The sequence below is a fragment of the Neolamprologus multifasciatus genome, chromosome 9, assembly GCF_963576455.1.
Source record: "Neolamprologus multifasciatus chromosome 9, fNeoMul1.2, whole genome shotgun sequence".
NCBI classification, from domain to species: domain Eukaryota; kingdom Metazoa; phylum Chordata; class Actinopteri; order Cichliformes; family Cichlidae; genus Neolamprologus; species Neolamprologus multifasciatus.
This window is the reverse complement of record NC_140447.1, coordinates 8,409,264-8,432,881: the sequence shown is the minus strand read 5'-3', so window position 1 is coordinate 8,432,881 and position 23,618 is coordinate 8,409,264. Positions and strand designations below refer to the sequence as shown.

The 23,618-nt window shown below is 42.6% G+C and overlaps 1 protein-coding gene and 1 long non-coding RNA gene across 5 annotated transcripts in view; both read left to right on the top strand.

The window, feature by feature from the left end:
* LOC146510974 (partitioning defective 3 homolog) overlaps nucleotides 1-23,618 on the top strand; it is a 377,572-nt gene that overhangs the window by 191,282 nt on the left and 162,672 nt on the right. For all 4 annotated transcript variants that reach the window (XR_014876129.1, XR_014876128.1, XM_085172912.1 and 1 more), the window contains exons 13-14: nucleotides 9,001-9,186; nucleotides 10,063-10,233. Coding sequence is in view for 2 of the 4 variants with exons in the window: in XM_085172912.1 (XP_085029038.1) it covers nucleotides 9,001-9,186; nucleotides 10,063-10,233 (357 nt within the window). In the remaining 2 variants the exon portion in view is untranslated. The remainder of the gene's footprint in view (nucleotides 1-9,000; nucleotides 9,187-10,062; nucleotides 10,234-23,618) is intronic.
* On the top strand, nucleotides 15,848-23,440 carry LOC146510976 (uncharacterized). Its single transcript, XR_014876130.1, has 2 exons — nucleotides 15,848-16,640; nucleotides 16,671-23,440. It is a non-coding gene; the product is annotated as an uncharacterized LOC146510976 (long non-coding RNA).

Sequence of the window (23,618 nt, the reverse complement as noted above, 5' to 3'; positions counted from 1 at the left end):
GGACGTAATCCTGCAGATTGCTCTAATAATACCAAATGTGTGGATCTCGGGTGAAATCCGATTACAGGAACTGCTCAAAAGACCTTTGGATGGAGCATTTGGAATGCCACGGTTTGGCAGTGTGCAGTCAGAGTTCTTCAGAACAGTTTGGCAGCATCAGTTGCGTCTCGGAGGTTACGTTGGCTTTCACTTTATGCATAAAAATGTCTCTGACATGACAGACCACAGTGATTTTGGTGGATAAGGTCTCCAGCGTGTGTACCATGGCCAGAATACATGTACCGCCGTTACGTATTTAAAGTACAAAATATGAGTAACTGTATTCCGTTACAGTTACCGTTTAAAAAGGTGGTATTTAGAATACAGTTACTTTGTTGAAATAAATGGATTATACGGCGGTACTTTCCTGTTTCATATTGTCACGGGTCAGGACTGTTTCGGTTTTGTTTGACAGCTACGTTCTGTTGTTCCAGGCGGCAGCGTTACGGTTGCCATGGTTACAGGGTGACGCTGTCTCTCTCTGCGTGTTTCCTGGGTGAGAGAGCGCCTGTTGTTGTTGTGCTAAGCTAATAGGCAGAATGCTACAGGTATAGCTCTAAAGAATGTAGCATCATAGGCAGTGTAGTCCGTGCTGCAGGGAGAATGGACTGCCATACACGTTATGTGTCTGTGAGCGAGGGAGGGAGAAAAAGGAAAAGTACGAGTTATCATTGAGCAAAAACGGGAGCTGGAAGCATGTAAATATAATAATAACCACTGCAGCCAAGAAGAGAGCCTGACGAGCCCAGTTGTAAGTAAGCTATTAAGACTCGGCTGTACACCGTGTTCGTGTTTTCCTCCAAAAACAATAAGTTCCGTTGGAGCAGCCTTTCAACGCCTCTCTCTGTCTCTCGCTAGCAAAGTTGACCCAGACAACAAAGTGAAGCTAGTTTTCGGCTACTAGCCCGACACAGAACCCACCGTATTAGTCAGAGGTCCCTTTACTACGGTTCGGAGCCGCGGACCTTCAGTAACAGTAATAAACCACAGCAATAGCACATTCATGTAGTTGTAAACAGCATGATAATATATTAAGTAATCCAAAGTATTTAGAATACGTTACTCTCATTGAGTAACGTAACGGAATACGTTACAGAATACATTTTGGGGCATGTATTCTGTATTCTGTAATGGAATACATTTTAAAAGTAACCTTCCCAACACTGACCATGGCACTACAAACCTCATCAGGACACTTTCTCCGACTTTTCCCTCACTCTCTGATGTTTATCACATCACACTTTCCTCCTCTTCCTTCTTCTTCTCCTCCTCTTCCCTTGTGTTTCTCTCATTAATCACCAACACCGTCTCCCGGCGTAGTCCTTTGCCGTATTAATTTGCCTCCTATAGAAACGCTTTCCGATCAAAGTGCACAGTTTTGGAAGCATGCGCTGTCATAAATAAGGCTAATAATGCCAAGCATGGTTGAAGACAATGCCAGCCCGGTTAACAGTCTCTGAGTCGAGGCTCGTCGAAGCCACCTGTTTTCGTTTAACACTTTTGAGCAGCTGTTCCCATAATTATGCTTGCTGTCAGTGCAGAGAAGAGGGAGGGTGCACCACAGCATTGTGCTACGCCGATAAACAAGGTAGTTAAAGGCCACTTATGGCGACACAGTTACTCTCCCGAAGGGGATTCAGCGTCTGTTTCCAGAACGCATAATGAACTGAAGTGTGTGTGTGCAGTTGGACATAGCGAAGCGCTTTTTATCCACCATTAGCTTAAAATGAGAGACATCTGCTTCGTGATGTGCGTCTGCGCTTTGGTTCAACCGAAACGCCTTTGCAAACATTCCCGGCTGCCAGCTACACTTAGAAAGTAGTTTTTTATTTTTAATGTTCCATCTGATGAGATAAAATCGCTTCCCGAATCGCCTGCAGAAACACCTCCCGTCAAGTCAGGCCCTGCATATGAGTCTGTTTTTTCTCCCCCCCTGTCTTTGGGTCGCTAACAGTGAGAGTCAGTTGCCGTAATGCATTCGCCATGATGTAGATAGATCTGGCCTCAGATGCCCTCATGGAAACAGACTTTGTTAAGTCTGTTAATGAGCTTTCTCATTAGAAAACTCCCTAAAGGGGAACAGTCCCAGTGCGTCAGCTCTGGGTCAAAATGTGCTGGATCGCTGAGTGAAGAACATATAACATCAGTTCGCAGACACTTACAACCTGTCACTGTCGGCTGTGCAGCATCGTGCCTTTTGGTGTTGTGTAATAGCTCGCCTCTCCGCCCCTTCGCCCAGCCTCCTCATTGTACCTGAATTTGTTTCCTCGACTTTGAGATATTTAATATTCAGCCTCTTTGTCTGTAAATGTTGCAAGGAGAAACAGCGCCAGAAGAAATTTGTGTTACAATACTTATCACTCGTGCACCACTTTTGCAATTACACCCATGGCTGATTTCTTTTAGCCCTTTTAAATTCATTTCCATTGACCTTTATGTCACCAAATTGGGCCAAGTGTGGAAAGAAGTTTCCAGGAGTGTTAATTGTTTTAGGCAGTGATGTGCAGAGAACTCAGAGTTATGTGTGAACAGAAGTGATTGTAATTCATTTGCTCTCTGCCTTTTGCATCTCTCTCCGGTTTCTCTGCCACGCACTTGCACGCAACCGACAAATGCTCCTTGTTAGCATGTGACAAGTTAAGCAAGGTAGAAACAAAACAAAAAGGCCTAATAGGCAGGCTGGAGCTCCTTTGCTAGCAAATGCTTTCCTTTCTGCGCCCACTTTTATTCACCTATTTGTGAACTTGGTGAAAAGCTGCCTTTAAAGCACCTCCCTGCTGGTAATGAACTGCTGCTAGCTCATCAAAGTGTTAATTAATAAAGGATTTAATGGTATAATAGGCTGTCGCTCCATGGCTGAATCAGAGGGGACCTTACAAAAAACACAAAAAAATCTGCATGGGCTCCTTTTGTGATGAATTGGTCAAGTGGCTGGTCACTTGAGCTGTTGAGCTAAGGGGATAATGATAACCATTTTATTACAGCCACTCCTCTTTGCATATTTTCTGCTAGGCTTGCATGATTACGGCCAAAATGATTATCACTGGAATTAATTGGTTCCGTACTGAGGTCACAATTATTTTTCCCGGGTATTCAGTGATGAAAACATTTCAAGTGCACTTTCATATGAACACGACACTGCAAATCTTTGCATCAAAATAAAATTGGTAGTGCTTATTCACTTAAATTTAGTCCATCTCTTAGAAGGGAATAGGAAGTATTGTAGCAAAACTAAATCAACTTTGCACTACTTTCACTTTTACCTTCCTGGATTAATTAATCTAAAGCTAATTAATCTTTATAAATGAATCTTTGCAGACTAATAATATAAAGTCTCTCACTCTATTCATTCTCCCTGCATGATGGATGTTAATAAAATTCATAGCAGAGTACCTGACAGCTCTGAGATCCATCTCTGCTTCCCCTGTTGTGTTTTGCATACAGTGCAGTTACTGCCAGTTTACTAAAATATAATATTTGTTCAGTAAGCTGAACATTTTCCTGGAATATTTGCTAAACAGTTTTAAATGGTCAAATGGAATGTGATTGGTTGGTGATTTCAGTGAGCACCTGTTGCATAGATTCATTGCAGAAGCTAAATCAGCTGTTAATCCAGGAAACATCAAGCTGTGCAGTGCAGGAAACAGCTGTGATTGGCACATACAGGTTCTGAATTATGGAGCACTCGAGTTACTTTTGCTTTGAGGTGTAAAGGTAGATAAACAGCCATGTGACAGTCTATACTCACGCACTTGAATTGGAAGCAGTAAAAAAAAACCACCCAGTAAATTCAGTCTGGAACATAGTGACATCTAGTGGTGAGATTTTCCACACTGCACCTTTAAATAGTGGAGCTTGAGTTTTCATTTGATTATGCTCGTTTAATTGTGGAAGCCAAAAATCGAGCTAGAGATAAAAATTTGTGCGCTGTAATTGTGCCGTCCTATTTTCTGCCTATTTTCTATTTTAAAAAGGTTGTGAGAATAATGGAATGGGAATAAACAGGCCCAGACTGATTTAAACTCTAATTTGTTTCAGAAGGCTGAGATACATTTTTAATAAACTGGTGATACAAAACATATTTATCATGTAAAGCTGCATAGGCACCTTTTTTGGTTGCATGTGCCTCTCAGCGTTGTCACGGATTTGTGGGGAGAGACACTTTTTTCACAAAAATTAGGCAGCTCCTGAGCTGATGCCGAGAGTTTGCTATTTAGAAACTGAAGAGATGAGAGCAACACAGTAACAGCCGCCTCTGCACCTAAGAGACTATATCCATCTCTAGGCAACTGATCAAACACATGTGAAAGGCAAAGATTAATGCATGACATATGACAGATTCATCAGTTTTATGTATGTAACATTGTTCTGATTAAATGCGCTGGCACATATACTATACACTCCAGGCTGTGCTAAATTACATCACATGTATACAGTTAACAGTAAATCTTCAAGTTCAGTCATTTAAGCCCAATCAGTGATCCAACCACACCGGACTCCTGGGAGAGCCACGGTGTGTCTGTAGTTGCTAAAATATCGGTAATATCTTAAACGAACCTTTATTTGTCACATGTACTGTATATTAAGCAAGTGAAACTGTTCCCACATATTCCTGCATGTTAGGAGGCTGGGGTCAGAGGATTGGGGTCAGCCATGGAGCAGATATGCTGGAGTGGACAGAATTAAGGGCTCAGCTTGACAGTGCCACAATTCCTCATCTTTTGCTCAGTAACCCAGAATCTTGACTCTTGAGGCGCAACTTCCCCACAGAGTTAAGGGTACACTGTAGCACATTTGTTTGGGTTTTACTTTTCAGATTGAACAAATATGAAGGTGATCTTATTGTTCAAAGAACAGAAAACTAACAGGAAACAACAGTAACCCAAAAAAGGTGGTGTTGGTTGTGGCATGCTCAAGGCCATACATCTTTACACTGGAGAATAGTTTTTTGCTTGTAATTTATTTTCTTTTTGTTGTTCAGAAGAGAGCTTGACTCTGTTTGTCTACATCAACATAATTTTTTACCTTTTATAGAGGAAAAAAAAACAACGATGGGAGAAAACAGATGTGTTATGCATATAACTTTTTTCCTGGTGCTTTTTTAAGTTTAGTTAAGCACGTAACCTTTTCCCTGTCTTTACATCATTTCACTGATTGTCAGTACCTTTGTGCTCTCTGTCCCAGGTGCATCCACGGGGCTGTGCTTGGAACAATGAGCTGACTTTCTTTTTTTCTCTTGTTCGGAGATAGCTGAATCCAGCTCTGCCTGAGTTGAATCGGTGCAACAAGGCCTGTCAAGCAGCCTGACAAACTCATTCTTGGCTAGCGGCGCTTGTTCCTGTCTGATGAAAATGTTACACTGCTCTCTCATTCTCTGCCTCGGCCCTCTATTCCCGGAACACAGCTCTGAGTGGGTGGTTATTCTGTCATCATTTTGGAAGACGGGCGTGCACACACGCGCACGCGCGCGCTCACGTACAAAGACTCGGAGACTGTCCATCCAAAGTAATTTTTTCAACCAGTATATTACCTTCGTCAGTCGCTGGGCTTAAAAGCCTCAGAGAGGATATAACTCAAAGCCACAAGATGTTTTATCAATTTATTTTGATAAAACATCGTGATTAGAGTAAAGGTACCGTCCCTCCACACTGCTCCCCGGGCCCACTGGCTGCCCACTGCTTCACTGAGTGAATGAGAAGAATTTCCCCACGGGGATCAATAAAGTTTACATTATTATTATTGTTGTATGTCTGTGCCGTACTTTGCAAACCAACTGATCTCAGCTCACACACTGAGGTAAAGCAACTCCACTACAGCAGCTGTCAAAGTTTATAGAAATTCCAAAAACGATGTCGTTGCAAGCTCTATACAAGAATGGTTGTTTAAACAGCGTCGATGGCTTATATTTACGCCTGCCCTGGATAACAAATTGTTTTTCAACGGCACACTTTTTCTTTTCCTTTCCCCTATCCGCTTCATTCAGCAGTCTGAGGGAAAGCAAAAGGTCATTTCCTGGCAGCAACCGGTGATTTCTGTAATAGAACCTGCATTTGAAAACCAGGTGTTGAAACGTGGCGCGATTAAACGGATTCCAGTGGTCTGAATTTACCAAGGGTCCAGTCAGAGACAAAGCCCAGTTGGTGAATTGTACAGACAGATGTACTGCCGTTTTAAAAGTTGGAAAAGAGAGAGAGAGAAAACAAAAGCTCAGAGAAAGAAAAGGAGGCAGATAGGAGGGCCGTCTGGAGAATAGGGGCTCCGTCAGATTGTGTTGAAAAGAGCTTTCACCTGAACGCACCGCTGCATCCTAATAACTCTTCAGCCGCTGGAAAAAAAAAACACCTTGTGCTCTACCTTTCCCCTCTTTCCTCTGTTTCACTCTTTTATCCGAGCAGCTGTGAAGGGCACCTGGCTGCTATCCATCTGGCTGTTTGTTTGCACGGTTGATGTGAGCCTATGCAAAGAGAGGTCTTGCGGTTGGTCTTCGGGGTTGATTGCTCCAGACTTGTTAATGTAGATTTGGGTGCTGTGGTAATAACGGCCCATGCACAGTTGAATCTGAGCAATGGCAGTATCACAGTGTGCTCTCGAGTTTCTCGTGGAACAGTTTCATCATGCTTGATTCTTGCTAACGCTTAATCTGCTGTGTTCACAGTAATGTGAGGAGAAGGTGAACTGCTGTTAATGTAACCAGGTGACAAGAGTCTAACACTTGCGAGTAGGGATGGGTATCGTTTAGGTTTTATCCGATACCGGTGCCAAACCAGTACTTTTGAAATGGTGCCGGTGCTTAAACGGTGCTCGAACCGGTGCTTAAAGAATGGAGAACACACACTTTGTCCAAAAACCTCTCATGTTCAGCTGTTTTTTTGTAAAAAGATAACAATGTTAGCTTTTTCTGCAGCTATAAGGCATATATGGCATCACTCTTGGCTGGAAGCAGTGCTTAAACAATGGGGAAAAAATCAAACTTTGTCCAAAAACCTCTCATGTTTAACTGTTTTCCACTTTTTCTTTGGTCATTTTAGCCTTTTTGGCCAGGGTGAAGGGAGTATCTGCCATCAAACAAGAAGACAGCCGCATGTAGCTTTACCTTACATGCATTAATGTAATAACGTGGTTAGCCTACTCAACGTAAATTACACACGAACAACATTAAGCTACTCACGCAGAGAAGAACGGCTGCTGCTGCCATCATCATCCTCATCATTTCTGCTACACTGGCAGGGCTAGGGGCCAGGACTCTCCTCTTCGGGTTTTTGGGGGATGTTGCTAACTCTGGGTCCGATAACAGGCACCACCCCCACAGTAGATGTGCACGGTGTGAGGTCTCGCAGCAAGCTATCAAATACGGCGCATTTTTCGGCTTTTAAAAAAAACGCTATCCGTCGCTAGGTGTTTCATCGGATTTGAGGTGTTACCTCCTTTGACAGTATCACAGTATCAGCTTAAAGCACTTGTTGCAGCTGCTGAGTTTGCATATTTCGCTGTGAAGTACAGTCGGGCTTTTGACCGCTTCGCCTTGGGCATTTTTAATCTGTAGCTCTGCTCTAAAAGAACTTACGTACCTGGACCCGCCTACTATCCCCGGAAACGTATAATGATTGGCTAGAATCTAAAGTGTATCATTCCATACCAGTTGGTGGCGGTAATGCACCTTTCAATTGTTTGCCAACCGCCAATACAAATGTAAGGAAGAAGAAAGTGTATCACAGCTCAGGAAAAAAAAGCACCGAAATGTGCGCTGCTTTTCGGTCTGGTTACTACTGTTTATGTATGATGGCACCGGATACCGGTACCCATCCCTACTTGCGAGCGACTATGGACCGAAACCTCAGGTGTCAGCATGCAAGGTTAGCTACAGGATGCTGGCTACAGCTATAGAATAAGTGGCAGGGCCTGAGCAACTAAATGGACATTATTTTAACCTGTCCTTAAATCTTTATCAGATTTTCCACAAGTTAAAAGCGAGAATCTTTCAGCTTCATGATGCCTTTGTTTTCTCCACACAGTTAGCTTTCTCGCACACCCTTTTCCCCCCATTAGTTTCCCTGAAAGTGAAAAATAAAATACACAAATGCTATCCCTTTCATTATTATTTATTTCTTTTACAGATGCTCTTTGTTAGACATCAATGATGCCAGAAAGCTGTCAGAAAATCGACCGGAGTGGCTGGTTGAAGGTTGATGGACTATTTTCTCGCTGAATTGATTTTGCTGGCTGATAGAAACTCATCGCTACCCTCTCACACCTTTCCTGCAGTTGAAATGAACCATTTCTCGTTAACCATGCATGAAGAGTATTGCAGTACTGGACCTGCAATAAAACTCTTGCTTCTGTCATTTTGAAAAAAAGAAGGAAAAAAGGGCCCAGGAGGATCAGATCCTTAACGTGTGACAAATTATCTTTCAAAGAGATGTTGTTCAAAGGAAGCCGCTGTTGTTTGAGCATCAAATTGCTACCTGGCGCTTTCAAAGTTCTCCGCTGTCCCCTACACGGAGCTCACGGCGGCGGAAAGGCATTGGCAGCACTCAGCTAGACAGTACAGCCAATTGACGATGACGGCACTGGGATATGTGACATGCTTACCATCCATTCACTTTCTTCTGCTCCACTCATCTTACCCCCTTTATCTTGTCTAGTCCCTGCTTTCCATTTTCCTGTCATTCATGAACCTGGTTCTTTTTTTTCTTTTGCTATTCTCTTTTATCCTTTTTTTTTTTTTTTTAAAAAAACCCTATGTGGATAGCTGATAGTGACACTGCAGTGAGTCGCAACAACAGTTTACCAACTTTAGAAAATAAGTTGAGTCATCACAACCCAAAGACATTTATTGCTTACTGTGCCAGTGACAGAGCCACGACAAGTATTCAGTTTTTTTAAACTCTTTCCTGCTGAATGATGACAGAAGTCAGAGAAATCTCACCCTCTGTCTTCAATCTTTTCTTTTTTTAACATCAGCAAGAGAAAGATGACATCGTGTTAACCCCTGACGGTACACAAGAGTTCATGACCTTTGAGATCCCTCTGAATGACTCGGGTTCAGCAGGCTTGGGGGTCAGCGTCAAAGGAAACCGGTCCAAGGAGAACCACGAAGACTTGGGCATCTTCGTCAAATCCATTATTAATGGAGGTGCTGCTAGCAAGGCAAGTAACGACTCCTTCACTCGGGCATTTCCTTGATGGATTTCAGTCATGGGTTTCATTGCAACATACAGGTGTGTGCAAAGACAGTGTAGGACACAACAGTGTGACCTTCAAGTTGTAGCAGAAGGTGCGAGTGGCATGAAATGCTTTTCTCGGGGGAGAAATACTTGGCAATATTTTGTTATTTGTTTGAAAAATGAGAAATTAATTAGTGTTTATTAGCACTAGTGCCATGCTACGGAGCCCCGCAGGGGACATGGGAGAAAAAAAAATTAAGACGGACTTTTGCGAGATTTCGCAAAAACTTTTGCGAGATTTCGCAAAAACTTTTGCGAGATATCTTAAAAGTGTATTTTGTGACCCAGAAAGAGTAATATTACAACTAAGTAGCTGCCGCCATTGTTGGAATTCAACGTTTGCGAGATCTCGCAAAAGTTTTGCGAGATCCCGAGTTTGTTTTGCGAGATCTCGCAAAAGTCCGTCTTAATTTTTTTTTCTCCCATGTCCCCTGCAGGGCTCCGTACCATGCAGTGGTTTTACATCGAACAACTTTTTCTCTGTCTCCCTCCCTGAGCCTGGTTTTTGCTGGAGGTTTCTTCCTGTTAAAAGGGAGTTTTTCCTTTCCACCATTGCCAGGTGCTCATATGAAAGTCATATAATTCCCGCGGTTTTCCCTGTATTTGTACTGTATTTTGTTGTAAATAAAAGTGAATTGGAATTTGCATCATTTACAAATCAAAATATGACTTACACTTGTATTTTTGGGGGGATATGTGAAAAGTGTACATGCTAACCATGGAAACGCCGCCTCAGGAGCAGCTTCTGTTTTATTTTATGAACCGCATTGCACTTTCTTATGATGGTTCTTGTCTGCAGGATGGCCGTCTGCATGTTAACGACCAGCTTATTGCAGTCAATGGGGAGTCGCTGCTTGAGAAGACAAATCAGGAGGCCATGGAAACACTGCGCAAATCAATGTCTGTAGAGGGTAACAAGCGCGGGATGATCCAGCTCATCGTGGCCCGGCGGGTGGCCAAGAGCAGTGAGGTAACCCAGCAGTCAGGGAAGAGTCACGCTGATGTGACTAATTGGCACCACAAGGAGTCCGATTTAACTGGTCTCCCTTTATTATGTTTTTTTAAATCAGGTATCATTATTAGTGCTCTAATCATGACCTACCATAACATTAAGATGGACTGTATAACACGATGTCATTTTTTCTACAATCATATCTAGGGATGGGTATCGATTAGGTTTTATCCGATACCAGTACCAAACTGGTACTTTTGAAATGGTGCCGGTGCTTAAACGGTGCTCGAACCGGTGCTTAAAGAATGGAGAACACACACTTTGTCCAAAAACCTCTCATGTTTAGCTGTTTTTTTGTAAAAAGATAACAATATTAGTCTTTTCTGCAGCTATAGGGCATATATGGTATCACTCTTGGCTGGAAGCAGTGCTTTAACAATGGAAAAAACACAAACTTTGTCCAAAAACCTCTCATGTTTAACTGTTTTCCACTTTTTCTTTGGTCATTTTAGCCTTTTTGGCCAGGGTGAAGGGAGTATCTGCCATCAAACAAGAAGACAGCCGCATGTAGCTATGATGGTGTTTGCTGTTCACCTTACATGCATTAATTTAATAACGTGGTTAGCCTACTCAACGTAAATTACACACGAACAACATTAAGCTACTCACGCAGAGAAGAACGGCTGCTGCTGCCATCATCATCCTCATCATTTCTGCTACACTGGGAGGGCTAGGGGCCAGGACTCTCCTCATCGGGTTATTGGGGGATGTTGCTCCGGGTCCGATTACAGGCAGTAGATGCGCAGTAGATGTGCACGGTGTGAGGTCTCGCAGCAAGCTATCAAATACGGTGCATTTCTCGGCTTTTAACAAAATGCTATACGTCGCCAGGTGTTTCATCAGATTCGAGGTGTTACCTCCTTTGCACAGTATCACCTTAAAGCACTTGTTGCAGGCTGCAGAGTTTGCATCTTTTGCTGTGAAGTACAGCCAGACTTTGACCGCTTCACCTTGGGCATTTTTAATCTGTAGCTCTGCTCTAAAAGAACGTACGTACCTGGGCCCGCCTACTACGCTTGCAAAGGTAAAATGATTGGCTGGAATCCAAAGTGTATGACATCTCAGGAAAAAAAGCACCGAAATGTGCGCTGCTTTTCGGTCTGGTTACTACCGTTTATGTCAGAACTGGATAACGGTACCCATCCCTAGTCATATCCCTGTTTTGAGTCGGTAAGGTGGAATAAGACACTGGAATGAAGATACATATCAACTTGGCTGATAGATGATATTGATTTTCCTCTACCTTTCCAGTGCTGCTAATCTAAGCCCCGTAGGTTTTGGGAAATCTGAGATAGCTAGAGAAGGACCTTTATGAAGCGACCACACCACCATGCAAATCTTCAAACATTCCCATTTCCTGTGTGAGATATAGTGATAGCGTCTCCCATTTTCCCCATTCTCTGCGTGATTTTTTTTCTTTGCTCACGGTGGGCCTTGATATGATATCTAAGAAGTACTTCACCGAGTTGTGATTGACAGCTCTGCAGAATAACACTGTAGGATCGGGAGATAAAGGAATATGGATATTTGTCACGAAGCAACAGTCAAGAATTTTAAAGTGCTGGGATTTCACCTTCGTGAAACGTCCATTGTGATGCAAAACTTAACCTGGCCTACCTTTTTTTTTTTTTTTTCCATCAACAAAACTGTCATTCACATAGTGTGGTGAAAGGGGGGGGAAATGCAATGCATGGTGTGACTGTATCCCAGCGTAGTGGAATGATGTGTGAATGCATTCGCAGCCTGGTGCACGCTCACTCGCCCTGCAGCCAGAGGTTGTAGATCAGGTTTGATTAGTGTTGCTGTGACTCTAATTGGAGCCTCTGTCCTGTGGCTGTGTGTCAGTTTGGAGTCTCACGCTGAGGCCCCCCTCCCCTACCCCTGTCCTTCACCCTCTCTGGTAACCCCTCATCCGCTAAGCATTCTCTAGCAGCCCCTGCTACCTCGTGCAGTTGTTTTCCTTTCGTCTCCATGTTCAGTTTTCGCCTCCCTTGCTCCAGCCTGTGGTTCTCGATAGTCTTAACAGGTGGAAATTTTTAGACATTTCAGGGAAAACTGCAGCTGAATTTATCTGATTGACGCTGCATTTGTTACAGTTCATGCCACCGTCCAATATACACAACCTGCTCTTTGCCTGGCTTTATTTCTCCTCACCACCACACCCCCCATCTGCCGCCCCTCCTTTTCCCCGCTCTTTCTCCACCCTGCCTCCTGACCGAGACTGAGAGAGAGGACACATGTCCCTCCTGGGAAACCTCAGCCCCAAGGTTCAGTGAGTTCTATCGCTTCGGTCCAGTCACTCTCCTGTCGTCTTTAATCTCTCACCGGCAGGCAGACAGGTAGATAGACTGACAGTAAGCAGACAGCTGGGCTACTGTCATTAGAAATGGCTATATATGTGTGTGTATGTGTGTGTTTACACTTTTTATTATTAAACTAGCACTCTGTAGGCAGAAAGATGAAAAATGCTATTTGTACATTAATCTATTTAAAGAGAAGTTACGTTTGTATATCACTTGGTATTTATTTCAAACATTAGTTGCTATGAGACAACACGGTGACAGCAATGCAAAGAAGCAAAGAGTGTCTGAAAACTAAACCAGAAGGAGATATAATGGTACATTTTAGATTCCATCTATCAAAGTCCCATTACTGGCAACCATACGCTGCAGTGTTTTCTGGGAGCTTCATGGTTTGAATAGATGCCTTAAAGCCACTGGAGGGTTATTTTAATGTACTCTGAGTGGAGAAAAGATAAGCTTGTAAAGTGTAAGAATATCAACCTCAAGTGAGAGAAGCGCAAGTTAAATGTTGACTCAGGCTCCCAGCTGCAGCCTGGTCCCTCCCCCATGCTCAGCCGTATCGGCCCAGCAGATATGCGGGGAGCCCGCGCCAGTTTGCCACTGTCACCCAGCCCGAATGGGAGTGAGCACTGGAGGCCACCGTTGAAATGAATCAGATCCATCACTGTCTGCAGGGGAGAGGAGCTGAACAGCGCAGCCTAATGCATCAGAGTGGTGGTTGAGGCGGCGGGGGGCTTCAGTGGGTGCACTATATCCAGGCCACCCCAGTCTGTGAAAATTGCATTGATTTCATCACCACCTTGCTTTGTCCACTGGCCTGAAGTGAGGGAAGTTTTTGGTAAAACACAGCAGTGGCTTAAGCTTGTTTGGATTGCTGCTTGGGGGGCCAAAAAACTACACCAGACACATTTTCCTTCATGTAATGTAGACAAAAATATTTTAACTGATGAGGACCCAAACATGAAGCACCTTAATGGAAATATGAAACACAGTGTGGCAGTTGCAGATCTAAAACATGCGCACAATTAAATTGCCCAAGGTCTTCCTGAAATCCTTTTTTTCTTGTGGCAGGGCTTGGAGCTTGTTCCATCTAGAAAAAGATTCTTTCAAAGACAAAGACGAGTGTTTTCAGCAGGCGGGTTCATGCTGCTGATGGCCCATGATTAATCCCATGTCTGAGGAGATCCTGGTCTATTCTTACCGCCATTAAAGCAGCAGCGATGAGTAGCCTGTGCCTTGGGTTAAATTAGATTCCCCCCCCAACCTTGGAATAGAGGAAAAAAAACCTTCAGCATGATTAAGGTCATATTCATGTCTAACAAAGCAGTGGGCTGCTCTGTGCTGGGGCTATTTTTAATGTAGCACAAACCCGGAAGGTCTCCATTTGCCTGATTCAAAATATGACAAGTGTCGACACTTTACTGCAATCACCCAAGTTTTAAAGCACCAATCTCAATTTGCCCGGGAACACTCAGTCAGCCAGGTCACAGAACAACAGAGACTCGACAAAGCAGGAAGTCGGACGTAAAAAGGTCGACGTTAGAAGAGTTGATGAAAGTTTTCAGAAGAGTGTCTTGGAAGTGAATCCTAATGCCAGCAGATAATGAATTTAACAAGCGACCAGACAGAGACAGGTAGGAAGAAAGTGTGTTATTTATAATATATTCACTGCAGTACACATACAAACACAAGCGCCTCAAAACACACATACACGCACACACTATGCACCGCCACTCTGAACCAGAACAATCAATCCTTCTGTTCTGGCTTCACAGATAGCCTCTGTTTGAAAAACCACCATTCTGCCCCAGATAGTCAAGCAGTAAGATTGGTCACAGCCAATATGTTTGAAACATTGTAATTGCATCTCTGCTTCAGACTGTTTAATTTCTCTTTCTATATCTGAGTTCTGTTAATATATCGTCACATGTGTTTAAGCAATTAAATTTTTGAAAAGTCATTTCAGTTCCATTATTTTTATTCAGCCACTCTTGCCGAGTGTTCTCTGTCTTTAAGCGCTGCAGACTGATGCCCGAGTGGCAAACCTCAGTCTCGTGCGCTAATTTCTTTTCCCGCGATCACGGTTTGCTCTCTTTCTTTGACTGAGCGATTTCAACTCTCTGTCAGTCTGATTCAAACCCTGTCCCGTTGTCTCATTACGACCCGCCATCGCCACGTTTGTCTGACGCACAATCAAGCGTGCGCTTTTTAAATTAGTCGTTCGCCGTAGAAACGTTAATGATATCACAATTATACAGTAGATAGGAGAAACTTGCAATTACAGTTTTCTATTTGCATGGGGGTTATTTCCCTGACCGAAATGAGGAAAGCCGAGCGTTGTTCAGCACGAATGTAGAAATTTGGAGTAGACTTAGTTGAGAAGTGTGCCTCATACATAGAACAAATGGAAATAGAAATAAATGGAGTATGAAAAGTCCCATATGTAGCTATCACACAGCTAACATACAGACCTACCATAGTTTGTTTGAATGTGATATTGAATGTCATGTGAGTTCCTCAGTTTATCAGCTGCCCTCCTCTCGAAAGAAACTGATTAATATGGGAGCAGGCAAAAAAGACCTCTGTTTGTTATTAAACACAGTCAGAACTCCTTTACATAAAAAGGTTTATTAGAAAAGTCCAATCTTAACTAATGTGTGGAGACTTCATGTAATGCCAGTGAATCAATCAGGCCCCATCTTATCTTAAAGACCTCATAGTATATCACCGCAGTAGAGCTCTTATCCCTCAGACTGCTGGTTTACTTGGGGTTGCTATGATATCAAAAGTAGAATGGGAGCCTTCAGCTTTCAGGCTCCTCTTCTGTGGAACCAGCTCCCATATTGGATTCAGGAGACACACACCCTCTCTGCTTGTAAGATTAGTAGGGATGGGTATCGAAAACCGGTTCTTGTTGAGAACCGGTTCCCACTGTTTCAATTCCTTCGAATTGTTTGCCGTTTTTGAAAACGATTCCCTTATCGATTCCAGTCGCCCCGAATGACGTCACCAAGTTGCGGAGCGTCATTTACCTGGCAGGAAACACGGCGCCTAAGCGGCTCAAACACTAAAAAGTTTACTATACGAGAATGGAAGACAACTGGGTAACTTGCAATACTTGCAAAGTAGATATTTCATTTAAGGAAACACTACGAATATGCAAAAGCATTTGCTCACAAAACACGTGATAACCTCCGGACTCGTGAATCTCAACCCAGCAGCAGCGGTAACGTTTGCACGTCCTCTCCCGTTAATGCGGCAGGTAAATAGTCAACTAACAGTGCATATTATGTTAGTGCGATCTGCCTTATTACAAAACCTGCCATTACTGTGCATTTAGGTGACCATGATGAGACAGACAGAGTCTGGCTCAGATGCTGGCAGTTCTCGCTGCAGTCTACCGGTAGCGTCTCCTTTCAGGCCAGGATAGACGAATGTCACCCAGCAGTGACTAAGTTTGTGGTAAAAGGCTTGCACCCATTTGCCACAGCAGATGCCCCGATTTTCGGTAAGTGAATGTGTTTAATTGCAGGCAGGGACATTACTGGATATTCTTGTGTAATGGCTACAGAATAATTTATGTTATACTTTGTTATTGCTACAGAAGAATATTTATTTTATTATTTTACATTTACAATTTTTTTCCTGGGGACCCTGTGACACCCCATTGAAGAGCCGTAGGCTGTGGAACTCTTAAGATTACACTGCTGGGTTTGTAAGGCCATGTCACTCCTAAATTTCTATCTTGTTCAAAGAGAAGATATAAAACAAAGTTCTAAGCTAATCGACCTTAGTGTTCTCCTTTTTAAAAAGAATCGATAAAGAATCGAATTGTTAAACAGAATCGAAAATTGAATCGGAATCGTGAATATCTTATCAATACCCATCCCTAAAGATTAGACTTTTATTTTTAATAAAGCTTAGAGTTAGGGCTGGATCAGGAATCCTCCCTTAGTTACGCCGCAAAAGATCTAAGGTGCTGGGGACTTCCCATGATGCAATGAATGTTTCTTCTTCACTTATGTCTTGACAGTACACTTACCTTACAATGGCCTATATATAGTTATAGGCCACTCTGCATTTAATCATTAGTTATTGTTAACCTCTTGCTCTCTTCCATAGTGTGTCTTCTGTCCTTTCTCTCTGACTGAGCCTGGTTCTGCCAGAGGCTTCTTCCTGTTAAAAGGGTGTTTTTCCTTCCCACTGTCCCCAAGGTGGTTGCTCATAGGTTCTTGTCTGTTGGTTGGGGTTTTCTATGTATATGTTGTTTTTTTACTTTACAAAATAAAGTGCCTTGAGGTGCCTGTTGTTGTAGTTTAGTGCTATATAAATAAGATTGAACTGAATTGAACTAAATTAAGCTGGACTTGCTATGTCTAACATGCACAAACGCAAATATTGTGTTTAAGAAAGTTAACTTAGTGGTAAATGTCTGTTTCTGTGTGTTGCAACAGCGTTTGCACAACATGTCAGACATGAAAAGCTGACAGGCTGATGATAAGCATGCATGCGGTTTGGTTTAGTTTCACTGATTTGTAATTCATCACATGACATATTATGCCTCTCTGTGCATTTGTGATGTTATTTATGACTGAGATCTCCTGCAGTCATAGGCTTCTTTTTTTTTTTTTTGACAGACTGGCAGTCGCGCTGTTTTGTTTTTTTCCACCAATCCTTCGTGACAGGTCTATGACAATTTGCTGGTAAAGCGCTGCATTAATCAGGGCAACAAAAAACATTCTTCTACAAGATACTTCACCACAAAATCATTTGTGCCTTTGTTTTCTATGTTTGTCGGGTAAGACTTTGCTCATTCTTTGCATCTACAGGCTGAGTTGAAAATCAGAATGTGCTATTTTTACATTGTGGAGCTCGAGCACAGAATTCAGGAGCCATAATAAAAATATTTCTAGCTGTCTTTAGTGCCTTTCTGTCAACACTGCATAGATATAAATATAAAGGTTTATGTAAAGCATTCCCTATATTTTGACCTTTTGATACACTTTACAGTCTTGCACCTCCAGTTGCGTATATACCGTGTGGGACAATCGCTGCAGTGTCATTTAGGTACCTGAGAAATGCTTTTCTGGTTTCCTGTGTTCCCCGTTTCTTGAGCCATTAACATTTTACCTCGTATACAGCAACGCTCTATTTTTTGCTGTTCCTCGACAAATGAACCATGAGTAATCCCAACATTTACTACACTGACATCCTGACATGCATGACAGCTAATCAACATCAGCGCTTAAATGGAAGAAATGTGGCAGGCTTTGTAGCAGAATGATGCGTAATGATGAAAGGGCAGGAGGGGTGTGGGGAGGAGTGTGGGGAGGGGTGGGAGGGTGGGTGGGGGTAAAAACACATTTTTTCCACCAGACGTGATTAATACAAAACTGGCAACCACCATATTAAACGTGCTATATTAAACAGAGCAGGCATGTGGGTTGTTTTTTTCAGATATTCTATTATGTTTAGAAATGTAATAAAATGGAAATGGCATGGGTGAAATGGGAACGTTGTTGTAGAAACGGAGCTGAGGTGTGACTAAAACGCTAAAATTTGGCTTCGTCAGTCCAAACAACATTCTCCCGGGTGCACTGTGACTTGTCAACATTCATTTAGACAAACTCCTCTTGGGTTTTTTCTTTATGTTTCTTTTTTACATCATGAGTGCTCATCATGAGTTGTCCTCTGTTGGCATACTTGCATATTATGCAACCATTGCATACTAATCTTGGAAGTCAGATTGTGTTTATGCTCTATTGATCAGCACTTCTGTTCAAATAGGGCCCAGGTTTAGTCTTGCAGCTACACCTACAGAGGTCGCTTAGATTCTTTGACCTCAAACATGCTAATAATGTTGGTAGTTTAAGGGCACGTTATTAGGCTGCTTGTATTCTTGTGAAAGATCTTTATTATTTGCACGAACTTGGATCTTTTCACAACTTCTTTTATTCAGTTGTATCCAAAGAAGGGAAGCACGCATGGCAAATACACAAAAGAGGCAGTATATTCAGCCATTGTCTGTTTTACGCACAGTGGTTTGAATCCAATTAATGCAATTTTCTCATGAAACAGCAAGAATGACCTCACCTCTTCATAAATTGGTTTGTTTGCTATGACTCTTGTCTTTATTTGGAGAATGTGGTCAGAGACAGTAATGGGCTAGCTAAAAACACTGTTTTATTATTGATTAGAGATGGAAGACGGCACAGAAGAGAGATGAATGTGGCGCAGACTTTACTGCTTTCACCTTAACATTGTTGCGTCATAAGGACTCATAGCCATAGTAACTCAGTTAACTCTGTGAAGAGACTACATATAACAGCTGATTCTGTAAGTGAAAGAGCACCAAAGCGATGTCCTCAGCATGCCAATAGGCCTGTTTGTAATCCATTCCAATAGTATTGCTGTTAGTCACTAAGAGACGGTTTATGCAAAGAGACAAGGGGGAAGGAAGTGGCTGGTCCTAACAAAAGACGCTCAGTCGGATGAGAGAAGGGCTGATCGATAGAGCCTTGAGAGAGCTATCAATCAGAGCCCCAGCCTAGTAAATTATGGTTTTATTAGTATTGAGCTGACCACTGCTGGGAGAGACCTTAAGACAATGAGATGCTGGCCCTGCGAAAGAGGCAAGGGGTAAGGGAGGGAAGGTAAGGGAGGGAAATTTGTGTTGACCAACCCTCTAGCCACTCGTATGGACTGATTGAATTCAAGTTAGATAGTGACATGTAGGAACTAGAGCTCACCTGTTGTCAAAGAAAATAGGAGTGATTCACGGGAAGGGATAAAGTGAAGGCACAGAGCAGTGCACTCTGGGAGATGGAGTTTGCAATGACACAGTGACTAAATTGAGAAAAGCGGATCACAGAGCAGCAGAAATGCAATTCCAGCGCTGCCGGGCCCTCATTCCCGGCCTGCTCTCTAAGGACTAACTCATTTAGGAGCGGCAGGGGAAACTCAATAGGACCAATTGAGAGAATAATATATTGAATCTAGCGGTTGAGTGGGCTGCTTGGGCATGGCTGAGGACTGTGGAGGTGAAGTGTGTGCTTAGTTTCTGAAAGCTCAAGTATTGTTGAGCAACATATGTAACTGTATGCAAATACAAATACACAGATGTACGCCTTTCACTTCACAGCATAGTGCTCGGGTATGAGTTATGTATGAGATTCTTGAACTGTTATTGAACTTGACAAATGTGAATAGAACCTCATCCTATACAGACCGGTTGTGACCCGCAATTATAAATCCTGTTGAATAAAAGAAAAGTCAGTGGAAGCCTATTTGCATGGTATGAGCAATCATGTGGTTTTCAGTGTAGAGCTACAAAAAAGTTATTAATGTGTGTGGGGAGAATGTTAAGTGTAAATACAGTATGTAAAAGCTTTGATCATTTAAAAAAACAACGAATGTTTTGTCATTTCTGTTGGACTGCTAGTGAGCTAGCGATCTTTAGTTTCATCTAACCCTACCTTTTTCTTGTGACAGATGAGTTGACAGCACATAAGTTATTTTATCAGTCCATCTATTACCTTCACTCATACAGGGTTAGGGTTAGCATAGCATTATGCCCACCTGCCTATTATTCTTGTAGTCGGAAGGTTGCCGGTTCGAGCCCCGGCTTGGACAGTCTCGGTCGTTGTGTCCTTGGGCAAGACACTTCACCTACTGCCTACTGGTGATGGCCAGAGGGGCCGATGGCGCAATATGGCAGCCTCGCTTCTGTCAGTCTGCCCCAGGGCAGCTGTGGCTACAACTGTAGCTTGCCTTCACCAGTGTATGAATGTGAGAGTGAATGAATAGTGGAATTGTAAAGCGCTTTGAGGGGTCCCGATATAAATGCAATCCATTATTATTATTCCCCTTTTGCTGTCGAAACAGCCCTGGCCCATCGAGGCATGGACTGGTTTCTTCACCAAGATGTTAGCAGCAGATGATTTAACTTGTGGGGTGGGCCCTCCATAGACTAGTTTGTCATGGAGAATTTATAGGCCAGGTCAACACCTTGTTTTGTGACGATGTGCAATATCCTGCTGAAAGAGGCCACAGCCGTTAGGGAATATTGTTTGCATGAAAAGGTGTACACAGTCTGCATAGGTAAGTGGTACGTGTCAAAGTAACATCCAAATGAATAGTAGGACCTAAGGTTTCCCAGAAGAATATTGCCCAAAACATCACAGAACATCACATTGCCTCCACTGGCTTTCCAAGTAAGCATCACACACACCTGAGTTTGCACGTGATATAAAAGAAAGCATGATTTATCATATCAGGCCCCCAATTTCTATCCGGTCGTTAAGTCTGACGTCACTAGCCGTGTCTGGGCCTAAACTCCGCTGCAGGTCCATATATCAAACGATCACTATGGCATTACTGAGAGTTGAAAAACTGTCTAAAGTCTTTCATCTTTAATAAAATGATCAGCGTTCTGCTCTACCAGGTGTAACAACTGAGTTTAACATCCAGGCATCCATGAAAACGGAATTTATGACATTTAACAGAGTTAGAAGTTAGCAGGAAGTTAGCTCGCTAGCTTCTATCTAAATACAATATAGCATGTCCTGACTGCAGGGTTTTGGAAACAAATTAAAACGTACAGCTCTGTTAGCACTTCCAACATAAATGAAGACGGAAAACTATACAGCAGTGACGTTTGTAGGGTTACTGAAGTTTGGTTAGCTGGTATATAATGATGTGCTACGTGACCGCTAGCGACACAGCTATGTTAGCATAATATAAACAAGCGAACTTTTTTTTCACTCGATAAAAGTTAACGTGAGTGTTCTCGGTGGTCAGGAACAAATGTAATCGCATGGCAGGATGCTGTAAAAGGACCAAACTTCAGCCAGGAGAACAACTGAGATAATCCCTCCACAATATGAGGTTAGTCATTCATATACTGCTGCATGGGCTGGGCTGTAGTTACATCCTAAGGTTTTAAAAACTGAGCTTAAATAAATGATTAGCGGTAATAAAAGCCGAGGGAGGTCAACAGTGATCACTGACTGTTTTAGGAGCTTTTTGAGATTAAATAGAAGAAAATACAAAACATTAAACATGTTAACAACACAAAAGCCATATTAAACGCAGACTACTTTAGGCCCGGAAGTAGGATTCGTCACGTCATCACTTAACGACCGGATTGCTCCATGATCCAGATCTTGTGACCATTGTTGGCACTTTCAGCGGTAGACAGGGCCCAGCATGGGCACCCATACGGAACAAATTGCAATCCATTGTGTATTCTGACACCTTTCAGTACTACTACTTTAAGTAGTATAAACACAATGCTAAAAACCTCCATGTACCAACAGTGTAGCTGTACACTTCTACACTGCTGCATTTACTTGCTGACATGTAGTAGGCAGTCTTTGCATCTGATAAACATATATAATATGCTGAACCTGCAATTTATATTTTCATCATGAGACACACTGACAGCTTATTATGACACAATTTTATTTATTTTATTGCTAATTTGCTGGTTCACTGAAGGACCATTCTGACACGTCCTAACACGGTAAACATTAATGTAAACAATCCAGTTAATTACCGCTGTTTTATTTATTGTTTCCTAACCATTCCAGTGAGCCATCACAGCACCAGGGCCTTGGCCTCTGCCGATCTAATTAATGTTAATAATTACACCTGTGTTTACCCTCCAATGACTGCATGACAAAACAGCTAATGTGAAAAGGACCTATTTGTTTTTCAAGTACAAAACTACTTTGTTTTACTATGAAACTTTTGCTGTAACTGCTTTCATACAGCATTCGAGTGGACAGCACTCGCAGGCACTGCACAACTTCCATACATGCTTGAAATATACGTAACAGAAAACCACAACATGTAAAACAAGTACGATTGGCGCTTGCGATCTCGATGCTTGCATTACATCTGAATACACAGAAAGCATAATGTGTGTATTCTCCTGTATTCTTGCTGCATCCAGTGTGAGAGGAAAGAGCTTTAAAGTCTCACAGTATTTGAGTGCAGCCTGTAGGTGGAGTTTATGGTGATAGATGGTTCGCTAGGCAACAAGACAAGACCTTTATTGTGTTGCAGTTGGAGACAGAGCAGTGGCTTAACAGTTAAACCCGAGCAGGTGTTATTCTCACATTTCTCACTGCTGTGCTGGTTTTCAATCTGTGTCATACTTTGGTGAAATTTAAGTTTTGCTAAGAAGTCCTAAAAGACTTGCGAGTCCACTTTGGGAGGCACAGGCATTAGGTTAAGGCTCTAGGTGGATGTGAGAAGCTAATGAAAGTGGGGTATATCTAGCCAGCAGAGAGGTGAGTTGTGCCTGGGGCAGGATGCAGCAGCTTAAGAATTGTAATTACAGCATTATGGTGGAGGTTGACTGGATTAGGGCCCCGGCAACAGGCTGAGACCAGGATAGAAGGCCAGGAAATGGCCATGGACTAGACATTATTAGCCTTGGTTGACAGCTTAAGACCATGCCTGTCAACACACTGCTTCTTCTCCCTTACTGAGTACTCAAGGTCAGGAAGATGCTGATGTGCAGGCAAAAAAAAACAACATTTGTGCACAAGTCTGCACTTCCCACAGATGTATTTAGAACACACAGACACACACACACGCAGATATGCAAGTGCACTGCACATTAAAGCATTGCCTTGAACACACAAACGCACGTGCATGTTTAGCGAGTCCAGCGGGAGGGGAGCAGCTCCCGATCTCAGTGTAAGTCGCAGAGCTCTGCCCTCTCCCTCTGTCAACACGATAATCCACTCTGAAAATGACTAGATTAAAACACATTAAAAACGTGATAATATGATGAGACCCGGTGGTAAGAAAGGGCTAAACATCACTGAAAGACTTAAAGGAGCAAGCACACCTTTAGAAAAAACAAAACCCCCCCAAAAATTAAAATAAAGAAATCGGCGTCTTCGCCAAGTTGCCCAATTGATGTTAGAATAAATTGGCTTGCTGTGATATCACAAAGCAGTTTTCTTTCTCCATTTCATTATCAGAATGTTTCCAGAATTGCCCATCACAACAGGATATCTTGACAAC